Here is a 12,399-nt window from a genome sequence, read left to right on the forward strand (position 1 = left end):
TGTCACATGTCTCTGTCTCTTCAGTTGTTTACACACGGTTCTCGCTCAGGGAGCATGCGATTCTCATTTAGTGTAGTGGGGGTGAGGTGAGGTGAAATTGGGTTTTACGTCGTGCTTGAGAATCTTTCGCTCATATGACGACGTGCATGCGTGTGTAGGTGTATGTGCGGCTGCTTGTACTAGCCCAGACTGAAGCTGCTTTTATAGTGCTAGCCCACTGAGATACCATGCCGCAGTGAAGCATGAATACCCAACTCAAACACATTATACTGACTCCGAGCCGACCAGTCCTTGTTGTACCCATTAATGCTGAACGCCATGCAGGGACCAACAAGTACCATATTTTAACGTCTTTTGGTATGACGCGGTAAGGGATCGAACCCGCGACCTTCCGCTCTAACCACTAGCCACGGAGGCGGTCTAGTGTAGTGGAACCTGTGAGGCAGGACTCCTGCAAGGAGAGGCTACTGCGTCATTCTTAGCATTGCTACGGGTTACACACACAAAAATGTCTAGTAATGTTATATTATCTAAAAATAACCAGACCTTTAACATCCACTACATATATATACATGCACAATGATGCCTTAAAGCCAGAATAAAAACAGATCTAACAGATAATCATCCAATCGCAACTGTCAGATGATTCAATCCACACAACACACCCTGACCACGTATCAAACTGATGATTCACTAGACTGACCTGTACAGGGATCACCTGACCACGTATCAAACTGATGATTCACTAGACTTACCTGGGTCACCTGACCACGTATCAAACTGATGATTCACTAGACTGACCTGGGTCACCTGACCATGTATCAAACTGATGATTCACTAGACTGGATCACCTGGGTCATTCCTGACTGACCGTATCAAACTGATGATTCACTAGACTTACTGACCTGGGTCACCTGACCACGTATCAAACTGATGATTCACTAGACTGACCTGGGTCACCTGACCACGTATCAAACTGATGATTCACTAGACTTACCTGGGTCACCTGACCACGTATCAAACTGATGATTCACTAGACTTACCTGGGTCACCTGACCATCTATCAAACTGATGATTCACTAGACTGACCTGGGTCACCTGACCACGTATCAAACTGATGATTCACTAGACTGACCTGGATCACCTGACCACGTATCAAACTGATGATTCACTAGACTTACCTGGATCACCTGACCACGTATCAAACTGATGATTCACTAGACTGACCTGGATCACCTGACCACGTATCAAACTGATGATTCACTAGACTGACCTGGGTCACCTGACCACGTATCAAACTGATGATTCACTAGACTTACCTGGATCACCTGACCACGTATCAAACTGATGATTCACTAGACTTACCTGGATCACCTGACCACGTATCAAACTGATGATTCACTAGACTTACCTAGGTCACCTGACCATGTATCAAACTGATGATTCACTAGACTTACCTGGATCACCTGACCACGTATCAAACTGATGATTCACTAGACTGACCTGGATCACCTGACCACGTATCAAACTGATGATTCACTAGACTGACCTGGGTCACCTGACCACGTATCAAACTGATGATTCACTAGACTGACCTGGGTCACCTGACCACGTATCAAACTGATGATTCACTAGACTGACCTGGGTCACCTGACCACGTATCAAACTGATGATTCACTAGACTGACCTGGGTCACCTGACCACGTATCAAACTGATGATTCACTAGACTTACCTGGGTCACCTGACCATGTATCAAACTGATGATTCACTAGACTTACCTGGATCACCTGACCACGTATCAAACTGATGATTCACTAGACTGACCTGGGTCACCTGACCACGTATCAAACTGATGATTCACTAGACTTACCTGGATCACCTGACCACGTATCAAACTGATGATTCACTAGACTTACCTGGATCACCTGACCACGTATCAAACTGATGATTCACTAGACTTACCTGGGTCACCTGACCACGTATCAAACTGATGATTCACTAGACTTACCTGGATCACCTGACCATCTATCAAACTGATGATTCACTAGACTTACCTGGGTCACCTGACCATCTATCAAACTGATGATTCACTAGACTGACCTGGATCACCTGACCACGTATCAAACTGATGATTCACTAGACTGACCTGGTCACCTGACCACGTATCAAACTGATGATTCACTAGACTGACCTGGGTCACCTGACCACGTATCAAACTGATGATTCACTAGACTTACCTGGGTCACCTGACCACGTATCAAACTGATGATTCACTAGACTTACCTGGATCACCTGACCACGTATCAAACTGATGATTCACTAGACTGACCTGGGTCACCTGACCACGTATCAAACTGATGATTCACTAGACTTACCTGGGTCACCTGACCACGTATCAAACTGATGATTCACTAGACTTACCTGGGTCACCTGTCACCTGACGACGTATCAAACTGATGATTCACTAGACTGACCTGGGTCACCTGACCATGTATCAAACTGATGATTCACTAGACTGACCTGGATCACCTGACCACGTATCAAACTGATGATTCACTAGACTGACCTGGGTCACCTGACCATGTATCAAACTGATGATTCACTAGACTTACCTGGATCACCTGACCACGTATCAAACTGATGATTCACTAGACTGACCTGGGTCACCTGACCATGTATCAAACTGATGATTCACTAGACTGACCTGGGTCACCTGACCACGTATCAAACTGATGATTCACTAGACTGACCTGGGTCACCTGACCACGTATCAAACTGATGATTCACTAGACTGACCTGGGTCACCTGACCACGTATCAAACTGATGATTCACTAGACTTACCTGGATCACCTGACCACGTATCAAACTGATGATTCACTAGACTGACCTGGGTCACCTGACCATGTATCAAACTGATGATTCACTAGACTGACCTGGGTCACCTGACCACGTATCAAACTGATGATTCACTAGACTAGACTGACCTGGGTCACCTGACCATGTATCAAACTGATGATTCACTAGACTTACCTGGATCACCTGACCATGTATCAAACTGATGATTCACTAGACTGACCTGGGTCACCTGACCACGTATCAAACTGATGATTCACTAGACTTACCTGGGTCACCTGACCACGTATCACACTGATGATTCCCTAGACTTACCTGGGTGAGCTGACCACGTATCAAACTGATGATTCGCTTGACTTACCTGTGTCACCTGACCACCCCTCCCCATTCATACACGCTAACTCACATTCACACACACACACACACACACACACACACACACACACACACACTCCTTCATATCAAATGGTTTCTCTGATCGACATGATCCACTTCACACTGATCTAAACTGTACAAATAACTGATTGCAACTTCTGTTGTATTTCAGTATATATTACTAAAATAAGCTCATCTTCTAAGTGTTTATCTACTGTTGTGGTAAGACAACGATCCCCTGGAGGTAGGTGGGAAACTCTTGCAGCACATGACAGGTAACTAGACACGTCCGTGACACACGGACGGATAAACATGATATCTGCCTCACAATGTGCTTCCCCAAGTCAGCTGATTAACTTCTCTGTACGCTGACGGATTCAGCTTCCTGCTTCACGAGGGGCGGCGAGGTAGCCCAGTGGTTAAAGCGTTCGCTCGTCACGCCAAAGACTCGATTGTTCACATGAGCATAATGTGTCAAGCCCATTTCTGGTGTCCTCTGCCGTGATATTACTGAACTATTTCTACACTCACTCACTCACTCACTCACTCACTCATGCTTCAAGTAAAATATTGGGGCGGTGGGGTAGCCTAATGGTTAAAGCGTTGGCTCGTCACGCCGAAGACCCGGGTTCGAATCCCCACACGGGTACAATGTGTGAAGCCCATTTCTGGTGTCCCCCCGCCGCGATGTTGGAATATTGCTAAAAGCGGCGTAAAACCAAACTCTGTCAGTCAGTCAGTAAAATAGTGCTTGTTTGTGATTCAATCTCAGAGAAGAGCCTGGCATTGAGGAATGCCAGATCAATGATGAGGATAAAGAAGGCAGAGATTCTAAAAGCTTGTTTATTTTATCCAGTTAATATGTGACGATTTTAATATCGAAATCTGAGCTTAATGAAATTGGTGTGAAGCTAACAAACAATGAAATGTGATAGGATCAACAATAAACTGGGGTTACAAGTAAATACAAACAAGTCCAATGTCAGTAAAAAATAACAGTACAATACAGCAACAATACAACATAAAAGCAGTGATTTTGAATACAGAGAACAGTGATGCATCAACGCGTGCAGGCGAGGTTTCCTGAAGTTTCGGTTTGATTTCTCTCAACCGTGAAGATCTGGTCAGAATTGATCTTTGACATCCCATGCTTGTCCTAAGAGGCGACTAACGGGATCGGGTGGTCAGGCTCGCTGACTTGGTTGACACATGTCATCGTATCCCAACTGCGTAGATCGATGCTCATGATGTTGATCGCTGGATTGTCTGGTCCAGACTCGATTATTTACAGACCGCCGCCATTTAGCTGGAATATTGCTGTACGGCGTAAAACTAAACTGGCTCATTCACTCACTAGTTTTCTCTAACTGGTTGGGGGGCGGTGGGGTAGCCTAGTGGTTAAACCGTTGGCTCGTCACGCCAAAGACTCGATTGTTCACATGAGCATAATGTGTCAAGCCCATTTCTGGTGTCCTCTGCCGTGATATTACTGAACTATTTCTACACTCACTCACTCACTCACTCACTCATGCTTCAAGTAAAATATTGCTGGGGCGGTGGGGTAGCCTAATGGTTAAAGCGTTGGCTCGTCACGCCGAAGACCCGGGTTCGAATCCCCACACGGGTACAATGTGTGAAGCCCATTTCTGGTGTCCCCCGCCGCGATGTTGGAATATTGCTAAAAGCGGCGTAAAACCAAACTCTGTCAGTCAGTCAGTAAAATAGTGCTTGTTTGTGATTCAATCTCAGAGAAGAGCCTGGCATTGAGGAATGCCAGATCAATGATGAGGATAAAGAAGGCAGAGATTCTAAAAACTTGTTTATTTTATCCAGTTAATATGTGACGATTTTAATATCGAAATCTGAGCTTAATGAAATTGGTGTGAAGCTAACAAACAATGAAATGTGATAGGATCAACAATAAACTGGGGTTACAAGTAAATACAAACAAGTCCAATGTCAGTAAAAAATAACAGTACAATACAGCAACAATACAACATAAAAGCAGTGATTTTGAATACAGAGAACAGTGATGCATCAACGCGTGCAGGCGAGGTTTCCTGAAGTTTCGGTTTGATTTCTCTCAACCGTGAAGATCTGGTCAGAATTGATCTTTGACATCCCATGCTTGTCCTAAGAGGCGACTAACGGGATCGGGTGGTCAGGCTCGCTGACTTGGTTGACACATGTCATCGTATCCCAACTGCGTAGATCGATGCTCATGATGTTGATCACTGGATTGTCTGGTCCAGACTCGATTATTTACAGACCGCCGCCATTTAGCTGGAATATTGCTGTACGGCGTAAAACTAAACTGGCTCATTCACTCACTAGTTTTCTCTAACTGGTTGGGGGGGCGGTGGGGTAGCCTAGTGGTTAAACCGTTGGCTCGTCACGCCGAAGACCCGGGTTCGATTCCCCACATGGGCACAATGTGTTAAGCCTATTTCTGGTGTCCCCCGCCGTGATATTGCTGGAATATTGCTAAAAGCGGCGTAAAACTAAACTCAGTCAGTCAGTCTAACTGGTTGGAATTGTCCGGTTGCTCTAGAAACTTCCAAACCAGTCTTCACTCCCAGTCTAAATATAGCACCTAGCATATCACTGCACTCGGGGCGTGGTCGCCTAGTGGTTAAAGCGTGCGCTCGTCACGCTAAAGACCCGGGTTCGATTCCCCACATGGATGCAATATGTGTAGCCCATTTCTGGTGTCCCCCCGCCATGATATTGCTGGAATATTGCTAAAAGCGGCGTAAAACTACGCTCACTAACTCACTGACTCCATGGTCAACATTGTTATACAGTGCAACACTATAATAATAATAATAATAATAATAATAATGTGGGTATTTATATAGCGCTACATCCAGGTACTAATACCTGCTCATGGCGCGACAATACTATAGGAGAAAAGAAAATAGGTAAAACTATTTACAGAGAGACAATTGAACATAGAAAGTCTAGTAATAGGCAAGACGAAAAAAGTGGGTATTTAGAGACGATTTAAATGTGTCCAAAGATTCAGCATTCTTGATGTGAGTGGGCAAGTTGCTATAGGCCATAGCACAGCCACAACACAACACCAAGCACATGTTGCATCAATAAAGAGACATACATTAAGAGCAATATTGCGATATTGCGATGATGCGATTGCAGAGAAAACTGACAAAAAATGTGTGAATAACTCGGCTAGTCTGCGATGCATACATACAGTTCAGATATTCGTCTGGGCAGAATGAAGGACCTACCAGAATCTCTGTCAGTGCTGATCCCCGGTGTTAGTATCGTACAGTTCACCCCGTTTGCCGAGGATATACTGATGATGTCGTTACACAATGTGTAATACAGGTGCGTGCGTGTGTGTGTGTATTAAACAGCGGAATCTCTAACGATTGAGTAATACGGGTTTGGGGACTGTCACTCTCGTGATGCTGCCGATGCTGATGACGTAGGTCGTGGCTGGTTGTTGGTGTTAGTGTTGACGTACACAGCTTCCACAGGGGCCAGAGAGCAGTATGCGTTCCCCCCCACGTTCATGTCTGAAAACAAGAAAACGCATTCGTGGGGTGGTGAAAGGAAGAGCGAAACTTCTGTGAAGCACATGAAACAATATTTTCCAGAAAATCCACAGTTTCTACTTAACAATTGCTAATTAACCGAGGGGTAACTATAGGAATATGCAGGACAGTTGTTGCTTTAAACGTCAGTTAACCACAACTACGGAAGCCTTCGAGGACCATTCGTCTTTTTCGTTTCATCTTGAAAGGTCAAGATACTGAGCGGATTTTTCAAGATGTTAAGTTGAAATTTCAAGATAGTAACTCAAAATTTCAACATACTATTTAGAAATATCAAGATAATGATCTTGAATTTTCAACTTCTTATCTTAAAATTTGAAGGTCATTTTCTTGAAATTTCAGCTTTATATTTATCTTGAAATTTCAATGTAAAAACGCATGGCCCTAAAAGGCTTCAGTACACAACTGTAAGACACCAGTCTATGAATAACAAGTGCGATTGACCCTTTAAACGTCGCATACCGCCGGGGACACACGGTCTTCTTAATCTCAGACTTAATCTTTGTTCGTGTATATTCTCACCGGAATCCCTCAAACATTGACATTCTGTCACAAAACAATGATTATCTAAATGTACCGTAAAAAAATGTGATATCAATGATTGAGCATATTGTAACCTGTGGTTGTGATTTGTTACATACAAATATTTCTGAGTGCGGCGTAAAACTAAACTCACTCACTGTTACATACAACATTGGGAGAGGATATATCTTATATTCATTTCAATTGATAGTGTTTAAATAGACTTGTCACTTCCCTACCTCTTGTGGTAGTCTCGTAGTTGCTCTCGGTTTTTTTGGTGGTCGCGGGCTGGTTAGAAGACTTTCGTTTGGCCACTGAAACGGACATGTATGTACTAAGTGTAATTAGGTTACTTTTGAATGTTGAATATTATGTAACTTTATCAACCAAGTAACTGTTAGAAGAAATATTTGCCTTCTTAGTGAGTGAGTGAGTGAGTGAGTTTAGTTTTGCGCCGCACTCAGCAATATTCCAGCTATATGGCGGCGATCTGTAAATAATCGAGTCTGGAAATATAAGAATTGAATTGAATTGCACATACAGGGAACTAATTACCTGCCTACCTGTTATGTTTACTTAGACCAGTGGTCAAGAGTTTCAGTTCTTACTTCTGTTCCAAACTTTTTTAATTACTGAAACGATTTATTATTTGTTTTATTACATATTGCAAGTCAGTGGTTGAACAGGCCTGCCAAATGAGTAGCAAAGTCTTAAAGAACGAGCACATACTGATTATTTGTTGACTTTAGACTAAACTAATTTTAGACATATTTGTCAGGACAACTGTCGTAAGACCTAAACTTTTTTATAGTTTGAGAGGTTTTTCTTTCGGCCGTGGGAGCCGTGCTAATTTCCTATTGTCAGAGTACACAAAATACGTGATCTGGATTACCTAGATCACAACCAGTTGTCAGGCTACCAGTTTTAAGGAAGAAGAGATGGATGAGTGGGTTAGATCGTGGAATGTGTGTGCTTCCGATTAGATGCCTTACTCTGAGTGCGTGGGTTCGAATCCAGGATTGGGTTGAAGTATAATGAGAAAGTATTATTCCAAATATAACATATGTTCCATTTCAATTGTTTTATCATTTTTTAAGTTAAAATGACATTTCGAGTTACATTTTCTTGTAAGTTCGAGCATTTCCTTTCTGCTTTGATTACTTCCTCGTTACCATTTGAAAGAAACTTGAAGAAAACAATCGAAGTAAAGACGAGATAATCGAATCGAAGCAACCAAGGAATGTTTGAAATTCAGGGTTTTGCAAGAAACTTGACTGACTGATTGACTGACTGAGTTTGGTTTTACACCGCTTTTAGCAATATTCCAGCAACATCACGGCGGGGGACACCAGAAATGGGCTTCACACAATGTACCCATGTGGGGATTCGAACCCGGGTCTTCGGCGTGACGAGCCAACGCTTTAACCACTAGGCTACCCCACAGCCCCGCAAGAAACTTGAAGTAACGAGACATGAAACGAAGTAACAAGAAAATACTCGAAATTCTAGCACGAAATTGTGTGATACTCGATTCTGATTTGCTGAGAGCTCATCAAAACCGTACTTAAATGGCAGTTTAAGACCGCTAATTAAAGTGACCGATTCACCGCGTATGAAGACATTGAAATCGTTGACCCTGTTGTTTGTAAACAAACATGTCCAATAACGGCGATTTTTACCTCGGCAGCATCTTTGATGTTTTTGAAGTAAAAAGCGAAAGGTTTCGCAGAAGAATTTCTTGACTCTAATCTCAGAAACTAATAATTGTTGATAACCACCCTACTATTCCCAATTTGGAAAAGACCTGACATGCCACGTTTTATGTGGGATATATGGACAGTGGAAGTGGAAGGACTGGGCATTACGGCCAGGACGGAAGCGGTCAGGTAAGGACGTATGGGCCGACGTGTGTTGTCTACGTCATGCCCGCTAGATCTAGACCCGGTTTTGAATAGTGCCGCTTTTGCGCAGCTGACGAATTTTCCAGCTTCGTAGTTTCTTCACTGGGATTAGGGTCAAGAAATTGTTCTTCAAACTATTCGCTTTCTATTTTAAAAACATAAAAGATGCTGCCGAGGTAGACATTGCCGATGTCCGACATATTTGTTTACAAACAAAAGGGTCAACGCGTTCATTGTATTCATACGCGGTGAATCGGTTACTTTAATTAGCGGTCTTAAACTGCCATTTAAGTACGGTTTTGATGAGCTCTCAGCCAATCAGAATCGAGTATCACACAATGTCGTGCTAGAATCAACCGTTACCATAAAGGACCGCAAAAGTGAAAACACAGTAGCTTTATTTTCTAATTCGAAGAAACTAATTAAACTAACGAGAAAACAAGCTATGTGAAACAAGTTTGTGAAATACTTACATCCAACCACCACTGCCTTGTACAATGCCGCTGTGAGGAGCACTGACGTTACACACGCGATGATCACAACATAGACAGGCACGCCTGAAGGGTTCGCTGTGAATACAATAAGCATTATCCATCCTGCCATGGGTCGTTATTGGACAATCAACAGCCATTGAAACCCTACCTCTCACTGCTCTTGTTCGCATGCTGATATCCGTGCAGTAAAGATCCGGGTAGGATTTTGTCCCGAGTTGCCAGGCTAAGTCCGCTAACGGGATCAGATGGTCAGGCTCGCTGACTTGGTTGATGCATGTCAGTATAAACTGATGCGCATGATGCCAATCACCGGATTGTCTGGCCCAAACGCGAATATTTACAGATCGCCGTTATATAGCTGGAATATTGCTGAGTTCGACGTTAAATAACAAAACAAACGCGTTTCTGTGATGCAGATACAAAATTAAACACATGTACTCCATAAAAATATTTGAACTCCGATTCTATGGTTGTTTCACACAAAATGAAAACATGAGTGATCAATAAAGATATGTGAGAAAAGAGAATAAAATATAATTCTTCAAACAGAGAAACGAGTTATTAGTAGATGAGGGCCAAATACGAACACGATACACACTGAGGTAAAACGTTCATGGCCAATTAAATGTTTGAGATATCTTTGTAGTGAAGACTAAACACACAACATCGTAAATATATATGTGCAGAGACAGGCACCCAGGAACAGCATCATTGAAGTTGACCTACAGATGGTGTCGCCACTCAGAAGGTCACACGAAACTAAGGAGGGAAACAGCAAGAATAACAATCCTCTAACACTAGTGAGTTGTGGTACGGGGTGTTGAGTCTTGGCAGGCCACAGCCAGGGCGATACTTTGTGTGGTCGTTATTTGTAACCTGTGGGTTGTCACAGGTTCCTCCACTGTGAACACGACCACACCCTCACGGGTTGTGTTGAGCATGGGGTATTCAGATATTGGTCTTGGTAATTCAAAATTAGATGGTTTTACAAAGCAGGTATGAATCGTTGTGTTTGCAACGGTTTCTCTGTTGCAAAACAAATATATTCAACGCATTACACACACATACACGCGCACACGCCCGTACATGCATGTGTCTGTCAGAAATCATAGAGAATAGTATATTAACCGCTGGCGCTTAATACTCTTTAGCCCACCCCCCAAAAACAACAATTCCCAAACCAAAACATCTGTATGCTAAAAATAATGTCTATATGAAGAAATGTACCTGTGTCCGTGGTTACAATGGCGGAGGTGTAGTTGCTGGTGCCGTATTCATTCTGTGTATTAATCCGAATTTCGTAGACCGTTCCGGGTTCGAGGCCATCAATGACCAGCTGGAGGGTGTCGTCCTCGGTTGGAAGTGTTGGATGGGTGGTCCACTGTCCGCCAGGTTTTCTGTATTGTATGTTGAACCTTTGTTTGGCGCCACCGTTGGAACCTTTCTCCCATGTCAGGGTGACTGAACGGGAGCAGATGTTTACTGCCTTCAGATTGCTTGGTAGGTGCGGCCGGGCTGTGAAACACGGGAGATATGATAGATAATGTTTTACTGTATGTCTGAACAGAGTCATCACACTTGATTAAATACTGATATATCCCCTTCTCTATATGATGACAAGTGTATGCTTATATCCACTTTTGGATGAAAATGCATTTTCTAACGAAATATCGACGTGGTGTGGTAGACTGTTAAAATGAAGTTAATCACTTGTGGCCTATTACCTATCAACACGTCACAATTTAATTCTGGACTCACAAAAGTCCAGAAACTCTCCGCACTGTGGGCACTTTCTGACAAGGGATTGGACCAAATGGAACATGCAGTTGTTATGAATATATGCCAAGGATGAAAAAATGCACAAAAAACGAAAACTTTAAATTTAAACTCGCTCGCCCATGGGCCGGCCCATGGGACACTGTTCGCCCATGGGCGAGCGAGTTTAAATTTACAGTTTTCGGAAATTTTTATTTTCGGGACTTCATCAATCGATTGGTGCACTCCATGCATAGACACTGTGCTGCAGTTATTGCCGCTCGTGGTGTTCACACTAGATACTGAAGTGAAGAGTCTGAATGGTTTGCAAACGTTCACGTAATATCTTGAAATTGTGCTGAGTTATTCATTGACGTGTCAAGATATTGTACACAAAAGTCCTACCGGGATTTTACGAGATCCGCTTATTATATCCATTCTGTAATCATTTGATTACAGTGCCTATCCAATTTTGAATTCGTACTGACGTTTGTTGTGCTGATGAGTATAGTTAGCAGTGAAAGTTATGTTGTGCTCCTTCATATATGTGGGGATATTACCTTTGTCGACTACACTAACTCAACATTCAACAATTCAATCCAGTGTCATCACCTTCAACAATTCAACCCATTGTCATCCCTCCAGTTATCACACTGAGTGATAGGAGTAATTTGAATGTGTTCTCGTAACATTATATAAGACATGACTTCTAACATCGGCACATAGGCATTTTAACAAGATGGACTGGTGGGCAGAGTGCACGCACGTACACTAAATTACGATACTCACATGTCGAAACTTGTTTCCGAACCGTTATTGATACATTGTTACTGTACCATTGCCACTTTTCAATTCCACAAGTCCATGTTGTTGACTTCGAATCATCGTTGATAGGCAAAAGAGTTAGATTGTGTTGACT

The 12,399-nt window shown here is 42.9% G+C and overlaps 1 protein-coding gene across 1 annotated transcript in view; it reads right to left on the reverse strand.

Annotated features, from left to right (window-relative positions):
- Window positions 1-6,647: 6,647 nt before the first annotated feature.
- Window positions 6,648-12,399, reverse strand: part of LOC124292421 — a 32,144-nt gene continuing 26,392 nt past the window's right edge. Inside the window, exons 7-10 of the mRNA XM_046729501.1 lie at window positions 10,953-11,240; window positions 9,705-9,800; window positions 7,570-7,644; window positions 6,648-6,769 (exon numbers count right to left, since the gene is read on the reverse strand). Of these exons, the coding sequence (XP_046585457.1) occupies window positions 6,648-6,769; window positions 7,570-7,644; window positions 9,705-9,800; window positions 10,953-11,240 (581 nt within the window). The remainder of the gene's footprint in view (window positions 6,770-7,569; window positions 7,645-9,704; window positions 9,801-10,952; window positions 11,241-12,399) is intronic.

Source organism: Haliotis rubra, unplaced genomic scaffold, assembly GCF_003918875.1.
Source record: "Haliotis rubra isolate DU_JTF1 unplaced genomic scaffold, ASM391887v1 Scf517, whole genome shotgun sequence".
Classification (NCBI taxonomy): domain Eukaryota; kingdom Metazoa; phylum Mollusca; class Gastropoda; order Lepetellida; family Haliotidae; genus Haliotis; species Haliotis rubra.